General features: G+C 46.5%; 1 protein-coding gene across 2 annotated transcripts in view; it reads left to right on the plus strand.

The window, feature by feature from the left end:
* The first annotated feature begins 8,638 nt into the window (after nucleotides 1-8,638).
* LOC310885985 (uncharacterized protein) overlaps nucleotides 8,639-18,809 on the plus strand; it is a 63,486-nt gene continuing 53,315 nt past the window's right edge. Inside the window, exon 1 of one of the 2 annotated variants that reach the window (XR_014575059.1) lies at nucleotides 8,639-9,959. Coding sequence is in view for 1 of the 2 variants with exons in the window: in XM_083809967.1 (XP_083666093.1) it covers nucleotides 12,557-12,603 (47 nt within the window). In the remaining variant the exon portion in view is untranslated. The other variant, XM_083809967.1, reaches the window with a different exon arrangement.

Raw genomic sequence — 18,809 nt, forward strand, 5'->3', positions numbered from 1 at the left:
GTAACACTTTAAATGAAACGTCTCGTGTGTTTATTTTAGTTGGATCTAAAAAGGGAATTGAAGTCTGTTGTCTGATGCTGTTGCTTAATCGAGTTGATGGAGGCTGGGGACAATCTGTGTTGCACCCAGACTTGGATACCAAGCGTGTTTTCAGCTCCTTTGGAAAGCTACTAAAAGGAGATTGGCTGTGTTTATGAATAGCTTGGCTGCTAATGGCAGTTCTGGGTCTAAATGACACTGACACGAATTAGCGAAAGCTAATCCTCCTCTTCTCATCTTTGGGTCTTCTCCAGCTGTCTAAGCGCCTTTGGGACAGCATCCAGCGCTGTGCCTGAGCTGAGCCCTGCGTCTCAGGGCAGCTGAGGGGGCACATTTACAGTGGTAAACCTAAAGAGAATGGGCACTGCAAGGGGCACGGTGTTATGCTGCTATTTCTCACACTCCTCTTATCTCTTCTTGATGGGGAGAGCAGAGGAAAGTGATTGGCTTGGGTTTTTGGTCAGGCGGAGAGGAAAGGAAAACAGTCTGTCTCCAGCTCGAATGAAGATGGCAACCCTGGGCCCACCGTGCCTTGACAGTGTTTTAGTGCTCACGTGCAACACAAGATAAAAGTTTTCTGTTCTCCTGGCTTCTGCATGAGATCCCAGGAATGCTGGAAGCAGCCTTGAGGAGAGAAAGCCAATGGACCCCAGGCAGGCAAGCAGAATGCACATCCTTTAGCTCTCCTCCAAATCCTCCCCAAATTTCCTGCTGGGGAGCTGGCAGACACGCTTCTCAGGTAGGGAGACCGGGGTACTCTGATGTCTCGTGATGTCCTGGGGCTTGTGAGAGGGATCCTGCTGGAAGAGTTGGTAGGGGTTAGTACAGGGAGTGGGGCTTCACGGGTGCTGCTCCCAGAGCCAGCCGTTAGGTCTCAGCCTCAGCGGAGGTGTAGCAGCGGAGAGGAGCTGATGGTGAGTCTCATTGTGTGGCACTGAAAATGGCAGTGGTTGCAAAAGGCTTGTCCCGCTGCAGCCGTAGAGAACAAAAACAGAACTAGGTCTTCTATGAGAGCGAGTGTCGGGTTTTCACCAGATGTTCTGCCCAACATGCAGCTAACTACCTCATTATTTTCCTTTCCACAGATGCAAATAACACATATAGAATTGCTAGGACTTCATTGTCTTGTTTAGGGTATGGTATAAAACAATATTTTAAGGATCTTATAATATATGCCTTTTCTATTTCAAACCAACATCTTCTTGGTTTGCAACTGAAAGGTGCAAACACCTCCCATAAAGTAGATATTTGGGCTGATGCAAACTTCAGTTTTCAGGAGCAGGAAAGATGGAAAGTTCCCGTACTCAGAGATCTCAGAGTTCTCTGTATGTAATATGTTAAAGAAAGAGGCACTAAAGGCTAGGAAGGCTTTCTTTTTTGCGAGTCAGCAACGTGTAATTCATTCCTTCACTGAAAGAGCTGGAATTTCATTTTTGCTCTTGCAGTTCTTACTACCCTTTTGCAAGAGCGTGTGCCTGTGTGCATCTCCGTGCATGCACGTCTGTGTGTGCCGTACCGCTGATGCCCAGATCGCCTTCTTCCTATTTCACTTTTAAGTTTAGGAGGGAATCCTGAAAATCTGTGAGAACGACGGAGCAGCTGGAGTTCAGCCTCAGTTCCTGTGATGTTATTTATGCATTGTGTTCCTCTCGGATTCCCTGGAAGGAGTAACTGTTTGCTGCCCTAAAATCTCCCCACCGTACCCCACCCCCAGGCCCATCTGGACTCCAACCACTCCCCCCATTTTCTCTGGAAGCCTAAAAAGCTCAGCTGCATTCTTTTGTTCTTCTGCCTTTGCTCAGCCAGTCCGTACAATAGCGCCCTTTCTCTCAGACCTTCCAAACCTGGCTGGAATTGCTGTAATGAATGTATAAGTGGCATAAAGAAAAGCAGAGTGTAAAAGATGCTAATCAGCCTTTGTTCTTTTCAGACATGACATGCAGGACCTGAAGTATAGATTTTGTATGGAGAGAGATAGATTTTAATTAAGCATCTTAATAGAGAAATCCTTCTTGTTTTTTTCAGAATAAATTAAGGAAGTAACTTTGATGCAATATCATTTTCATCTAATCAGTAACATTCTGAAATTACCATGTTGTTTTCCATTAGAAATACCATCATCCAACAAATCAGATAAAATTATTTAACATAGCTATATTGCAGCCTCAGCTAACATTAGCCTGGGCATGTGTATACACAGAACAGCAGATGGGGAGTGAATTGACAAATGTTTATAAGGAGAAAAGGGCAGACAGTATCAACAATTTTATAGACTCCTTTGAATAAGATGCCCATATCCGATCTAGATTCACTAATAATCACATAAAGGCTTATCAGGTTTTTGCCATCTGCATATAGAGAATGCTGATTACTGACACCAATAAAAGGCAAAATGGCATTAGCTTTTACTTTTATTCACAGATTATGAATACCTCCATTAAGGCATTTGACTTTATATTTGGCACGAATTCAGAGTTTTTGGTTTGACATAAACTGATACGTCGACAGAGACGTTCCCGGTAGCTTTTATACTGTAGTGTTTGCCTTTTTTTAACATACAGAACAAAGCGCGTGAAGAGGAATCACCTTGCGAAGCTGGCACAGCGGATGCAAGTCTGGAAGAGCGATGCCGTTGCTGCTGCCCGGGCTGCGTGTCTTCGCTAACTGCGTGTTGGGTATGGCAGCTTTACATAACTCTAGTTTCTGTGAACAAATTTGCAAAGTTCATATTCATGACAGCCAGAGGCAGGCCACAGTTAACCTTGCATGTCCAAGCACTCTTAATTGTTATTAATATTTATTTTATATTACACTAGTGCCTCGAGGCAAAGGCAAGTGGGTGCTGTGTTTGCCTGAAGTGAGAGCTCGACAGTGAGCAAAGAGTGGGAAACTGGGACACCTGAAGCTCAAGTGACGTTCAACAGCATGGAGAGAATCTGTTTGTTTGGAAACAAAGCACAGGTATCTGAGTACAATCCATCTCCTGACCCACAGTACACACTTTTCTTCCTAATGTAATGAATTTCCCAAACAATAAGACGTTCCCAGTTGAGGTGGAGGGAGTGTTACCTCTTGATCGTATCATTCACTTCTGTCAACAAGTCACACGAGAGGCTCACTTACTAAAAAGCAAGGAAACCAGAAGTAATCACATGTCCCGTTTGCTTTGCTTACTGCAGAAGCTGAACTAAGGGTTTAGGGCATGTGAGTAGGCATTAGGAGAGCATGCAACTTTCCCTCTGAGAACAGGCTTTCAGGATTGCTGCAGTTGTCATCTTCGTTCTTTCAGTTTGGCTAGATTTTTGCCAGTTGAAGCAGTAGGAAAATCCGAGACTGACAGTATTTTTTAACACGACTTGAAGTCCTGTGTAATAGGCTCCATCAGAAAAATAGTCACTTTTTTTTTTTTGCCATCACAGCTGTAATGCAATTTCATGTGGTGTCCTTAAGATTGCTACACACACTATAATTTCTCATACACAGCTGTCAGCAATAACCTTTTGTGGCAGCAGAGAGAAAAATTCCCTGAAATACATATTTGTCTAACATATACTTGTAGACCTTAAATCCTGTCTAACCACATACAGCTGTGTTTCTCTGATCTCTGGTGCAGTGGAGGATTGTGCTTTTTGCTTGTAGGTAGAGCAGAAGCCTTGCGAGTAGGATCTCGGAGGGGATTTGCAGTCCAGCTTCTCGATTCTGCTCGGACTTGGCACCCTCTGCAGTCCTACATATGCAGAGTAACATAAAATAATTTCTGTTCCTATCGTTCGGTTTTCCTTCTTTGATTCTGAACGCAAATAACAGTTTAACCTAATGAGAAGTCAGAGGAAAAACCCTAAAAAGATGGTACAAGTCAAGGACAGATGGGGGTGGCACGACTCACATGAATACCAAACACCCAGTGGTGGATTTTTCGTTTCCTGCTGCCTTTCCTACTGTCGCAGACCAATTTATATTTTGCACCTCAACAGGAGATGCCCCGTTGTGGGCAGAAACTTTTAATGATCCTCAGCTTCCCATGTGCTGCTCTGGAAGCAAGCTCTCAAGAATGAGGAAGATTTTGCAACATACTATTCCTATAAATAAAAATGTATTTCTCACCAGGAATTCTATCCGGTTACTCTCCCACATTTTAACACTGTTTCCTCTTCTCTTCTGGATATGCTTTGCTCCTTGTTCGTGTCCTTTTATCCTTTTCAGGCATCTCTTTGTCTTAGGAACTCCAATAAACCGTAGTAATGGCAGAGGGATTTTATTTCCTTGAATTGTGGAAAGGTTCTTCTGAGTTTCCTTCTACTTAGGGAGCAGTAATGAGTCGTTCCAACCTGTAATTGATGCTTTTTCTGACCAGGAAGGTGGACATTATGCGATGGGAAGGCTCCAGGTGGCCAGCTGCTCACCGTAATGGCCACAGCTGCACGTCGTGCAGTACCCCGGCAGTACAGCGGTTGTAGCTGTGGAAGCATTTTTGGCTGATCCACGTTTCAAAAAGTGCTGTCAGAGGACAGGCCCTAGCAGCGTTCAAACCCACGTTGGCAATTTATGCAAAAAACCTGTTGGTCTCTGACGGCGCAGCAGCTTTAGGGTTTCGGCTGGGATCAGCAGTGAGCTTTTGGGTGAGATCTGGCTGTCTGCAGCTCTGTCTTGGCATTCATCTAGAGGTGGTCATGGTGTATGTGAGCTGGATTCCTTTCCGATAGCACTAAGGTAGGAGATGCACTTGAGGTGTGCTCATGATGAGCTACAGCTGCAATGATGAGTCCAAAGTCTGGAAAAAAAGAACCAGCCAAACTCCATCATTGAATGCGTACAACATTGCTGTCAGGTCCTCCTGCTGCTAACACATGTGCCCCTCCTGCTCCCTGGAGGAGGTGGTACCTGAGGCGTGAGGTCAGCTCAGCACGGTGCGGAGTCTGCTGCGCTAACTGCGGGTATCGCCCCGGGTCTGGAGCATGAGCAAAAGTTCCTGCACCGTCTGGCTGAGATCTGAGTCACTGGGCCTTGTAAAGAGGAGAGCCACAGACCAGGTATCATTAACTCGAGTTTTACGTACACAATAAAACTAGCGCAAGAAAGACCTCAAAAAACTATTTCGTGGGAATTGTTGTGTGAAGTGAAAGGTTTTACACAGAAATGTGACTGGCCAGGCTCTCCACACAGCATCGAGAGCAGTCCCACCAGACATCTGACAACGAGTTCAGAATGGATTTAGAAATACAGGGTAAGGTGAAGGTGGGATGGGACGGAGAACTTCCTGAAACCTATTTCACGGAGCTTGCCTGGCATTTTTCACTTTTAAGTTTTGCGTTTGAAATAATGTTCAACGCAGCTGAGGAAAGACCGAGAGAGGGGTGCCCGGGGAGACTCCCCCACGAAGTTTGCCGAGCCTGACGAAGCTCAGTGCCCCGCACCCCTGGCTGCAGCAGGTCTGTCTCTGTTGAACTGGAGCTCCACGTGGCTCAGAAGCAGGCCCGGTGTTATGCGCGACGATGGTGCCCTGCCAGTGCTGTGGTTGGCGGCGCGGGACGGGGCCTCAGCACGTGTCCAAGCGCATGGCCCGAGGCACACCAGGGAGGTTTTGCAATTAAATTCTGTCCTCACTTGATGCTCAATGTGATCGCAGCTGTGGGGCTGTGTGGAGGAGACAGCATACTCGCGGAGCAGAAGGTGGTTCTGAAGGGATCACGTGTCAGTCAGATGTCTAATTGCATCGGTTAAATTATTAAATTACATTAATGACCAGATCTCTTTGGATTGAAGCTGACAGTTAGTTTGGCTCACAAGGAAACTGTCCCTCGAGTAGGGACGTGGCATCACAACGTGGTCTGTCCCTTTTTATGGAGCACCTGTTTGGCTACCTTAGAATCACAGAAAAACAGGTTAATTCAGCTTGGAAGGGACCTCTGGAAGCGTTTGGTTTAGGCCCCCACTCAGAGCAAACTGAAGTTTGATCGGGTTGCTGGAGGTAATGCCGCAGGGCGCCAGGGCAGCGAAGCTGCCCCGTGATTTTGGTGCAGAGGCCAGACTCGGAGCTGTGAGAAGATGAACTTCAGTGAAGCTCTGTAGCCCGAGGTAGATGGTGCTCATCGTGGATAAGAATCTCCCAGTCTTTCTCATCCTATGTTAGTGGGATTAGCTGTCTGGTGAGCCAAGTTTGCTGTAGGAGGAAGACTTCACGCTGAGATAAGATCAGCTACAGAGAGACTCACTTGACGGAGCTGAGTCGTGGTTCATTTTGTGCTTTGGCTGATAGCGTACATGTTGCCTACACGGAGCTGCCCTGCTGAGAGGCCTTGCTGGATTTCTGAAACTCGTACACCTTCCCGAGTCTCTGTTTTCCTCACTTGCCAGTTTAGCCCACTTTTACTCCGCAGATCATGGCTCCAGCACTCCCTGTAGCTGTTTTTTTTTTTTTTAATGCTTCTGTTTTATGTGTGTAGGACTTCAGCAGCGTATGGCTATCAAGCACAGAGCTCTGCAGATCGTAAGGCTCTGTATTTTGTCATGGTTTGCTTAGAGGGACTTCAAGGAAACACTTTCCTGCAGGTTGCTTGTAGAAGGAGCTTGCTTTGCTTAGTTTCTTTACATGCAGTTTAACTTGACTTTCACCTGACGTGCAGATGGACGTTGACAGTATGTGGAGGTGGTCAAAAGGAGAAATAAAACTGCTTGCAAATGCTCTCTGCAATGTGTTTCTGCTCTGAGAAGTAATTACGTGACCTTGACCTGGTTGATCTCCCTGAGACCAGGTCTGCTGGCGTCAGTGGGGTGGTTTCTGTTGGAGGGGTCTTCCTGGCTGCTCTCGGGGGGAACAAAGTCAGTTTGGGATTTTATCAGTACATTTTTTATTTTTTATTTTTGCAAGTTCTAATTGCAGGAATACCTCAGGCTCTCCTGTGCCTTCAGGACATGGTTGACAGCACTGCACAGGTGTGACTGAGATACTGATAAGCAAGTGAAATGATATGGATGCAGAAGTTTCCCAAAAACAGAAATAACATAATTTTGCTGGGATGACAGATGGAACAAAACTTCGTAAATATAGACGGAGAAAGCTTTGGAAGCTATCGCAGGTAAGAATGCCATGTCGTTTCTTATGTGTCTTGATGCATGGTGCACGTACATCTGTGGCTTTTTTCTGATCCCATGAAGAATCTCAGGAATATGCCTTTGGACACATTTCTGCTTTATTTTTAAACTTTGGGCATAAGTTAGAATGTGCAAATTTAGGCTTCCAAAGATCAGATTTGTCCTTTTTAAAAAGTCAGAGATTAATAGAGAAACTTCCTTTTCCCCTTGAAAAGTGCCCTCAGCTACCCTGGACTGGCTCTTGGCTGGGACATTCATGACTGGAATTGTTAATCAGTGTTTAGCTTTGCACATGAAAAGCTGATATTCTGTACCTCTCTGGAGGAAGAGAGGCCAATGACCATTTTAAAACCAGTCCATTTACAATCTGCTCGCTATTTCTACCACTGATGCTCCTATCTTGCATGTGAAATGAACCAGCTGTTCCTAGATCTCACAAAATAAAGAGCAGACTTGGGGACTGAGTGTCGGAAGATTGTGTATACTCAGATGTGCTTAGGGTGCTCCTTTATTTCAGCCTCCTTCACTAGCCTAAGGAAACCTAAACGTGCAAATTTTAGAAGCACCACGATACCAGCATTACTTCCCTGTATATATGTACTCTTCTTTTCACTGAATCAAAAATATGTGATCCAAAACCCAAATTTTTTTAAGAAAAGCATGCAGCTAAGGGGTTATTATTACATAACAAATAGTAACTATTATCAATGCTTAGACTGCGAAGGTTGTAACACAGCTGCTTTTTCACAGAAATAGACTCTGAAGTAAGTGATAAAAAGAACTGAGTAAGTGGCTAGTATGAGAGTGGGATGTGCCAGACAAAAAGCTGCACAATTTATTAATACTTATATCTGTTAAGAAAATACATTTTTGTTAGCCCTTCTCCGTGTATGGTTTCAAATATTTCCATTGAAATCTTGCTGTAGAATAAATCTGTTAAAAAGAATTGACTTCTGTGGCACAGCATGCCTTAAAATTTAACCGAGAGTCAACATGATAAAAAAATTGATCAGTTCAGTGAGCACATTTCTGTGCCTCAAACTGAAATGTGCATTCTGAAGGAGCATGGCCTGGGAGTTGGAGATCCATGAAAGGAACAGACCTGCTAAAAGAATAACGTTTTGGTGCAACAAGCTGATTTGCTTAACAGCTTTCTACTGCAATTAACATATGCAGCAAATGCATTCATTTAATGTGACAGTCTGCTCAAATAACCCTCTTGCAAGAGTGGGATTATGTAATCTGGAAATAGCAGAGTTACACTGAGATTAAAATTATTGAATATCTTGTTTATCCAGAATGCCAGCAGCACTGCCCCCTCCTTTTCTCTGTACTCCATGCTGACTTGTAAGCGATCTGCACGGGCTCTGGTATCCCTAAATTAAGGAACTGAGAACGCCGTTGAGCTGCTTTGAACAAAAGAAAGAAGCTGAAAGAAACCCTGAGGAAGAGAGTTTGTGCAGCATCAGGACTGGAAGTGTGCGACCTCCTCAGGCTTGGTGAGTTGGCAGTCGCCGACTGGTGCTACAAGACTGAAATTAAGAGAACGTTAATGGCAAGGCATAAAGAAATCCAGGGACACGGTGTGCGGCCAGGGGTCAGCCAGACCCTTGGGCTTGGCTGATCAGCGCTCAGCCCACGCTCAGTTGGCTCTGCTGAGAGCAGCTTCTGCTGAGAACAGTGCTTAAAATACATCCAAATTGGTTGTACCTCATGTTGAGAAACAGCCAAGTGGAAAGGGAGGGCGTTCTGCTATCTGCTAGCTGGAGGGGGAGCAGAAACGACGGGCCCAGAGAGCGCTGGGCATGGGGAATTGGCATGGACGGGGCTCACCAGGCAGCAGGCAGAAGAGCTCTGCAAGGAGCAAGGAGATGATACAAGCTGCTCTTCTGAGCCCCAGGAAAAGGTAGTGGAGGAGCTGCTCCCTCCCCCAGTAATTGGATGACTTTCATTTCTGCTTGATTTAATTGACTTGACCTCCACAGGAGCTGGTCTTTGGGCTGTTGCCTCGTTTGCCCCTAAGATCTCTCTGCAGCTACTGAAGGATGCGCAAAGGAGAGGGGAAGGGTGCTGTGTGCTCCTCCAAAGGCTGGGTTGAGATGCAGGAACCTTGAAATAAAGTCAGAACACAACCTTCTAATAAGAATTCATCTGTGAAAACAGACTTCTCCCTGCAGCTGCTCAGTGGAGCAGGTGAAACACAGAGCTGGTGATGGCTCTGCCCTGCGTGCCTCTGAGAGGGCTCAGTCGCAGAGAGCTCGAGGGCACTCTGGCTGCTGAGCTAAGAGACAAGCTCCAGCTTCAGCTAATTTCAGAGGTGCAGCAAATTCCTTTTCCCAGTGCTTCCAAATGTGGGGATTGATGAAGAAGAGGTTCTGTGACTTCTGAGGCTGGCGTTCTCTGTTACGAGTACTGACGAGGTACTTAGCAGTTTTACACAGCTGCATAACATTTTGGTTTTCCCTTTTGAAACGGAAGTTGTTCCACGTCCTTTTCTGGAAATAGCAGCCATGTAGTGCAGAAAAGAAAAAATGAATTCTGGGTATCGGCATGAGCAACTGCTGAATGTTGGAAAATAAAAAGGAAGCCCAAATGGGCAGAGTCCGGAGGGGTCAGGCACTGTCTGAAAAGAGCTGATCTCCCGCTGGCTTATACTTTGGACTTAAGAAGGTCAGTCTGGCTTGCGTCACAGCATCAGACTGATCAGTGCGCATTCTGAAACAGCCTTGTTCTGTGCATGCATTAGCCTGCATCAGCCCCTCACCGAGTCTGTCTCCTTACATGAAGTTTTAGAGGAGGACTGAAGAATGCCCTTACGGCTGACAGAGGTGGGTTCAGATCTGCTCCAACCAGCGGAGTGCCCCCTGAGCTGGTTAATTTGTACTATATAACTTTGTCTAGAATAGGCGTGCAGAAAATTTTTAACTTATTCTGATTATGTGGGAATGTAAGTGATAAAGTAGTCTTTGATATAGTTGTGGTTTCACTGAAGGTGAAATAACGTACTGCTTTTATCCAAGGGAGTTTGTAACATCTTTTGTGCCCCGTGCGATGGCAGGAAGGCCCTTCTCTGCTTTGCCTAGTGTATTGCTTTCTCTCTCCCATGAAGAGATTCTCGGTATGAAAGTATTGCTAATTTACCAATGTCGTGAAAAGAATTCATCCAGAATTGCTTCAGAGAGATGTTGAAAATGATCAGTGCGGCCCTAAGCAGGCAGTAAATAGTACCCTACAATGTTGCCCAAGGGGCTGAGCTAGCTGAATTGAAAATTTAACGCAGTTGTTAATGACTTTGAGGATCGTGATGCCGTACTCTTTTTGAAGCATTTGAATCTTTGGCAGTGCTGGAAAGGGAAGTAAGTCAGCCTTGTTCTGGTGGCTTAGAATCTGCTTCTATCTCACAGATCGCCTAGGAGATTAGAGGAGAGAAGCCTGCCGTGCAGCGAGCACTGCAGTAATGGGTACTCCTCGTTAATGCTTCAGGAACGCTTCCATAGGGTGAGGTTATCGTCTGGGCAGATTTTTAGAGTATGAGAAACTTCTTGACCATTTTTTCTGGGAGTTGCAATTCTGCTTTGTATAGAAGAAGACTCGGAAGCCCATATAAGAGAAGGGAGCTCTGTGTGCCGTTGATCCCCAGCAGATGAAGCTGGGAAGATGTGGTCTGGCCAGGCTGCACGTGCATGTACAGAGGGCTCATTCCCCTCCTGCCTCCTGTTGGAAAACTGCAGAGCAGAGCAAGGCGGGGGGCTGCAGAGCAAGGCGGGGGGCTGCAGACCATAAGCCAAGCCAGGGCTTGCAGTCATCCCAAAGATTTTCTGCAGGTTGGACTGTTACTGCCCTGTGCTGGTTAATTTTGTGTCATTCCTCTTCCTCCTTCCCTTGCAGGTCTTTGCACCTCAGTTTCATTCCTCTTGAGCACGTCTTACCCTTTTCCTTGGGAGTCCCCTCCTGCCCTTCGTATTTATTTATGTTGCATTGAATTTCCTCTGTTACCTAAATTATGGCAGCATTATGCTGCTTGTTTCCACCAGCTTGTTAGTTCTGCTGGCCTATTTTACACTTCTCCCCAGGTACAGAAGTTCTTGTACCTCATTACCTAGCGCTCTCTGTTGCTCTGCTCAGTGCTTAGCACAGTGTGCCCCTGTTCTTGGCTACCTCTTAGGATCCAAGCCTGGAAAAGTTAAAATTTCTCAACAGCAGTCATGCCTCAGGATGGCTAGGTGGGATGGATGTAGCCCCCTGCTCAGGAGCAGGCTGCATGAACATTTGTAAAAATGTGAAGGACAAGGTAAGGATCCAGATCCTTTCCCTTTTCATCCAGCAAAAGGACCCTCTGCTTTGGTCAGCACTGCTGGCAGAAGCTCCATTTTAAATACCTTCCAAGAGAGACTGTGAAACATCTAGAGACCACAGTAGACCGCAGTATCTGTCGCTTCATTTTTTTTTTTCTAAGAGTGTGGGGAACTCCTTAAGAGGTCCCCAACCCTGGAAAACTTCCAAGTACTCCTAAGAGAGTATAATGAGGCTTTAGCTTTGAGGAATCGCATTTTCAAATGGGGAAGGCTGTTTCCATTCCTACCAGAGGATTTGGCAGTCGTTGCATCTCGATGGGACTGTCACCCATTTCAGTTCGACAGCACAAAGGCTTCTTTCAGCCCGGTCTTTGTAACATAGGATGTGCAGATGGGTGTCTGGGCAGCACGGAAAAATCTTTTGCTGAGGGCTAGAGGATGAGGAGAGCAACCAAAGAATTCATTTTTAGTCCCGTTCTCTGCACATTTTAAAAATGACTGCATTGCTAACTGGTGTTGCCTGTTGCCCGGAGAGCGCCGGGTCACCTCTAAGGCAGTAACGTCGTCTCTTCTACATGCTAAACTTGCAGACTCTTCAGGCTGCGGCACCCGAATTTCCCTCAGGTGTACTGAACATTTCAGGTGATGATTGACCGCTCTCCCTGATATTTGTATGATTATTAGTCTCTTCTCTGTGTGCTATTCAGCGGACAGCACCGATCGTAAAAAGCAGATAGGAGCAAGTTGGGCTGCTGCCCCTGGTGAGTAGGAGAGAAGATGGGCTGATTGATGACCCTTGGCTGTTTTCTGATGTTGCAGTTGTTTTTTATGATGTCATTAGGAGGCTATAGTCACATTAAGGAATCCCTCATGACATCATAAAGGACTTGATATTTCGCTAATGTTATTTCAGCGGAGTGAAGCTCTGGCATTTTATAGTCTTTGCTCTCCCCATAGAATTAGGAGTTGTCTAACTACAACCTGGAAGAAATGCAAAAATAGTCAAATGCCGACTTCAAAAGTTATGGTTGAAGAATGCTAATATATTTGGCTCTTTCTGAGCGCACAGCACCTTTAGGTGGAATACATGATGTGTTTATAAAAGATGCCATCAGCGAACACAGATCCTCATGCAAAGGAAGAAGCAGGCGTGCCTTCCACTTTCTTTGATGCACAGGTACAAAAGTTGTGTTTTTTTTTTTTTCTGGAGACTTTTTGTAATACCATAAGAGGTAAATGGGCCGTAGAACGGCACCGTGGCACTTCATGGACTTTGGCAAAAGAAGACAGAGTTGCGGTGTAATGCTGAGATCAGGAGAACACTGGCTAAGGAGGTAGAAGCTCTCATGTCCTAACGTACAGATAAGAGGGGAGGGCTAAGCCCTGTGCTGAGAAGAAACACAAATTTGAAGAGGTTATAGGTGGAGAAAGTGCTGTCACCAACTGACCCATGGTGAGGACTGATGCTGCTCAGCCTCACGGAGAGCAAGAGCTCAGCACCCTCCTCGCAGGAGCACAGACGTGTCCCCGAGTGAGCCTGCTGTTAGCTGAGGCTGGGGTCTGGGAAAGGAGGGGGAGATTGGAGCACCAAGGGAGAGATCAAATTATGGTTTGTTTTATGGCAGTATTAAGGGATCCCTCTGCACGGCTCCGTGTAAGTCTCTCCTGCTTTCTTTCCCCAGTGCATTCAGTACTACGTCAGTGCTGGAATGGTGCCTTCATCTGTCCCTGTGTCACAAAGGAAACGCAGCTCTGGCTTTACATTAGTTTTCTTGGTGAAATCTCTCTCTTTGAGAGTTTCCAAAGCAAAGGAACTTACTTTTAAGCTACATTTCTCTGAATTTTGCTCTCTTCTCTCTGGTTACCCCAGTATTTGTGTACTAACCAGCAGTAATAGTATTTATTGCATTGTGTGTGGTGGCATCCAGATTCCAGAACTGAGCGTTAGGAATGCTCAGTGCTGCTGGTCTGCAAGTAAAAAACCAACCAAACAAAAAAACCCTGCCTACATTCATTTATATCTAAGGCATTTACCTATGCTTTACACTCTTCTTTAAAGTTTAAAGCTTAAATTATAGTTTTCTTATCTGGCAGAACGTTTAACATTTTTCATAGGTAAATAAAATCGGCATTTTCTCTGTAGCTTGCTGAAGGAGTATATTCATTTTTGCCTTTTCTTCACAAACCCTCCTTTTCCTAGCATATGTCAGTACAGGAAGAGAATAACCAAGGTGCTTGGGGTGGGGGAGAGAACATTAAGTGACATTAAATCAAAGATAATTATCAGCTGTCAGTCAGGGAATGGCAGAGAGCCAGAGCAGCACTCAGCAGGGGTCTGCCTGTCCAGCCTTACTTCCTTTCCCTTCAGAGTTTGCAAAAGGTGTAATATTTGTCTTTAAACAACATAATTTATTACCAGGTGAATCTGGAATTTTAATACACAGCTCCATTTGAAGAGTGGAAACACCTTTTAATAGAACAGCATCTCTGGTGATGCGTCATTTGTCCTTACTGTTTCAGTGCCCCAGCCTCAGCAGCCAGCATCTGCGGCAGTTTTTGTCTCCTGCTTGGGAAGAAAAATATCCTCCTAAGTTTGGAGGGGTTACTGTCACTGGCATTATTAATAGCGCTGTGTTGTTAAAGTACTTATATACACCATATGTAACATTTGTCCGTTTTTAACGTGTGTTAACATCAGTGTTAACTCAGCCTGTTCTTTTGCATAGAGATCTTTTATTCACCCACCCCCCCTTCAGCTCTCTCTGAGTCCTGTCCGTAGGTCTGAAGAAGGGAGGGGAGTCAGGCAAAGCGTACGCATCTCAGAAGCATGCCGGGAGCTGAAGCTACCTGAAGTCTTGCTGAGCAGACTGTCCTTCGCCAGCCCTCCTGGTTCCACAGCCAGCCCTGCCCCTGGCATTGCCCTGCTGATCACCATAACGCTAAGACTGTGGTCCTTTAACATAACCCCCAAGGCAGCAGGTTTTAATTCTTGTCAAGGGTACAAAAACGCCTGTCTGAGAGGCTCCCATCAGCCCTCTTCTGGCTGCTGAATGGTTTGGTCTCCAGGGGAGCTGCCATGCTCACCACTAACAAACCCACGCTCGAGTCTGTCCCTGGCTCTTCGCTGCACCGACACGAAACTCAGGCTTTGCTCAGAAGTGAAAGGGCCCTGGGGATCGGTGGACACGCTGCAGTGCGCTCCGGTGCTCCTCTCTTGCTCAGTGGCTGGCGTTGCCTGCAAGTAGGCTACGTGCGTCCTAGGCATTGCTCGCCAGCCCTGCTGCCCTGTCCTTGGCTGAAGCCAGTCCCCTCTGCGTGATGCCGCAGTCGGTGCCGTACCAGCTGCTGTGATCCTGCGGGCAGAGAGGGGCTGCAGATAGCAGGTGACAAGCAGGGGGACACAACCCCCTGGGGAGCAAACAGTTTTACTTTTGTGCCTTGACAGCGTCACGAACCTTGAAGATGAATACAAAGGAGAGTCCTCAGCGGACGTCCTGGTGCTTAGCGTTTCCCAGGGTCACTGGTGGCTTTGTGATTCCTTTATTTTTTAAATGCGTGCATGACTGACTCCGTGTCTGTTTGCCAGGCTGCACCACCCTGGACATGCCTGGAGATGTCCCAAAGGAGGAGGTGGGAAAGGGGGAGTTGCCTGCAGCCTGGGATAGTTATCTGCTTGCTTTGAACAGAGCAACTGATCTACCTCTGGGGTTTTGCTTTCACACAAGTTCATCCAGTTCACCTACTTACACGGCTCGTTATTAATAGAATCGTTAGCAGGTTCACTCCACAGCTTGTAGGGAAGGTGTGCACATGGGTGGCAGCTGAAGACAGAAAGTATCTGATTATATCTAGTACTTATTTGGCTCATCTTCCCAGGTGTGCTCTTCTCCAGATAATAAACCAGGCAGCTTCACAGAGGGAGGTACAGGCACACCCTAGCTGTGGGCTCCGGCTGTTTTCCAGCACCCCAAGTGGGGTACCTGTGCTGGTGAGCAGTCAGGGCTGTGTCTGCATGCACAGGGGAGCTCACACATGGCTACCAGGAGCTGCAGAGGTGGCACAGGTGAGCAGGTTTCTTGCTGAGCATGAGGCCTTCAGAGGCACCTGTGTTCCCAGCCCAGCGCTGGCACCAAGCTGCTTTGTTGGCCATGGACACGTCCTTCCCTTCTCAAATCCTCTTTGTCCCTGACTCTGTCCGTTTATGCCTAAGCTCGTGGTGCCATGACATGGGTATATTTACTTGAGCGTACCTGCCCAGGTGCCAGCCGCTGTGTAGATGTAAGCTGGAGCACGATGTCATGTAGCAAAACTCAGGGCTGGCGTGTGCACACGGGCAATGAATCGAATCGTGCAGGCTGCTCGTGATGACGGATGGGCTGCTCTGGTCCTAACACGGAGCAGGAGGAGGAGGAGGAGGAGGAGGAGGAGGTCTGTCATGGAGCTGAGAGCCCTGCGCTGAGCTCTGCTCAGATACGTTCTGCAGCATCTGTGGTCTTCCTCCAGCAGTGAGGCTGAGCCCTGATACTGAGAGGGGAGGTTTGGACTTCAGCTGTAGGCAGCTGAAGAACAGAAAAGAAACAGAGGAAAGGCGGCCTGAAAACAATCCGACTTCCCCACCAACCTCAGTGTTATGTGCACGGACTGCTTCAGCTGGACTCCTGCTCCACTACATCTAGAAAGGAGCACGTAATTCATTATTCCTGAATGCTCCATTCTGCCCTCACAGGCAGATACTGATCTTGATTTAGCTGTTCAGCCATGGATGCCTTTGAACTCAGACCTAGCAGAGAGGGCTGAATCTTTTCCATCTGATTCATATCCAGGGCTTCTGCTATTTACTCAAGCCTCTCGGGTGGAGACATTGGGCTGGAGAGCTTGTGGGAACAACTCCCTTCAAGTTCTAGCTGCAATCTGAAAGCTGTGGTGTAGGAAGAAAAACAGGGTAACCAGCTTGTCTTCAAAGTGAGCCTTTCTTCTCCCCAAAGCAAGTGTAGTTCTGACCCTATTTAACACCAGCTCTCTCACACAGGATGAGAGGTTAGTACACGCAGGGTTTCGGGCTCATAGAACAGCTTTGCAAGTCCTTCTCTGCTTGATTGGGACAGGTACATGTCTTTAATAAGCAATTTCTTCAGCACAATTACAGTAAGGATGGCAAGTGATTTTTTTTTTTCATGTGGACTGCCAAGTTTTCATGGCAGTCGTGACACTTTTGCAGTGTTAGCTTTAGCAGTAACGTGCTCCGTGCACTGAGTGACCCTTCAGCAAGTTAATGCTTCCGCATCTACCTCAGAGGGAGCTGGCTGGAGACCTCTGGCCAGAGCAGCACTGTTTTAGCTTGTCGGGATGGCTTCATTAGAATTTTCATTGCAAATTTAGTGTGTGAAATAAGTTTGGCTTCCAGCCTGGTGACTTGTCTCAGTCACCTATGCTTTTAGCCTATGTGCAAGGATGAGCAAGAATGTCTTACTCAGTGGTAATCATGTCATCTTGGGTTTTTTAACCTCGCCTTTATTCCTGGCAAACCAACACCTAATTAGTATGATAGTATTAAATGCTCTGGATATTTTATGTGTTATCAGTTATTAATGTATGCTGCTGATATAGGATTCTATTTGACTTGAACAAAGCACCTTTTACGCTCTGGATGAAGCAAGCATTACTTTGGTTAACTGCTGGGCTGATGGCAGCCTGATAGCCACCAGGCTGCCCCTGGATAGCGCAGTGCTAACGGACCCGTTCCTTGGGCAATGCCATCGTGTGCCTGGTGGTCACGGACTGCCGGCTGTTGGGATATCCCTCTCACACATCTTCGGCCATGAGTTTAGAAGGTGTCGCGGGAGCTCTTCACACTAACTGCGTTGTATAAATTTGAGGACTAAGGTCGTAATATTCATGAACAGGGAAAAAAGAAAAAAAAGCAACGTGCACTGATTACGCACCTGCCACGTAGTCCAAAAAAACTGCTCGGACAGATGCAGCACAATGGCTGTTTGCTAAATGTTCCTGGGCAGTCAGCTCCGTGGAGCTGTGTCGCAGGGCTGCAGAGCATGCTGCAGAAGCAGTGGTTCAGGAATTCTTTGGGACATAAAGCAAGTCCTTTTCCCATGGAATTTTTTAATGCACCCAGATGCATAGTAGTAATAGCATTGTGCAAAAGGCGGGAGCTCAACCAGATATACTTTAGAATAAAACAAATATTAAAGCTTATTTATAGTGCTGTGCTCTCCTTTCTATTTATGAAGCCTTGACATATTTATCTTTTATTTAGAAATTATTAGTCCCAAACTGGGCTCAGATGCTTCGTCTCCTTTCTGAATTATGAGCAAGGAAAAATAGTAGAGCAATGATGCCCCTGGACTGATGGCTTTACATTTTTAATCTAATTAATTTATGAGTATTTCCAAGGGACTCCCTACTACAGCACCTCAGTGTCTGGAAACCCCACGTTTTAGGAGTTTCCTATTTGACATTTTGTTTTCTCCTGCTACTGTGGCCCTCATGTTTTAGAGTTTACTATGCAGAAAAGCAATATTAAAACGTGATCCTGCTTATTATGTCAAATAGGATTAATTTCTCTTGAATTATTTTTTGGTTTTGATGGTCTAGTTCTGACAAGATGCTCACTAGTACCAGGGGAAGAGGTCCCTATTTGTGGCTTCTCCTGCTGTGTGTGAGGCCTCATCCTCACCTTGTTTTCTGTAACAGCAGTAAGCAGCACGTTGATGTGTTTTCCTGCAGCCCTGTGTTGCAGGGGCTGGTTTTTTCTTGAGCTAGCTTTGGTTTCTGTAAGCTTCCAGGAAGCAGCGGTGGTTGTAGCACCGTGCTGCCTCAGAGGTACCCAAATCTATTCTATTTCAAATCTGAATTGTGGTCCTCTTTCCTGCTGACAGGTGTGAATAGAGATGGAAAACTCCTGAATTAGCATTTGCTGTTTGTTGGTGCTTTGCTCCCTGACAGAATCAGACTCATATTGGCTCTTTTTCTGCCTCCCTCTTAATTAATTTTGCCTGTGCTGAGCAAGCGGGCTCCAGCAGGCTCGCTGCCGTGGACTGATTTCCCCGTCTCCCTTTGATGTGTCTCCTGAGAGGGGCAGGGCACACTGGAGAAACTCATCAGAGAGACCTGCTATGGCTTATTTTCATGCTGCCTTGGGCAGAGCTCTTCCCCGTCCTCTCCTCTCGCATTATTTCTCCTTGAACAGCAACTGCATTGCCACAAAACAGCAGAAGTTTAGAAGTGCGGGGAGCCGTGGGGAGCCTGAGGCCCAAGTGCTGCATTGCTGCAGCAGCGCAGGCAGAGCACCTGCTGCCCGAGAGGTGTCAGAAATTACAGACAAGTGCCAGCCTTTAAAGGCACTGAGCACCTTCGTGTCCTTTGAGG

The sequence above is a fragment of the Anser anser genome (genome assembly GCF_964211835.1).
Source record: "Anser anser genome assembly, chromosome: 24".
NCBI lineage: Eukaryota > Metazoa > Chordata > Aves > Anseriformes > Anatidae > Anser > Anser anser.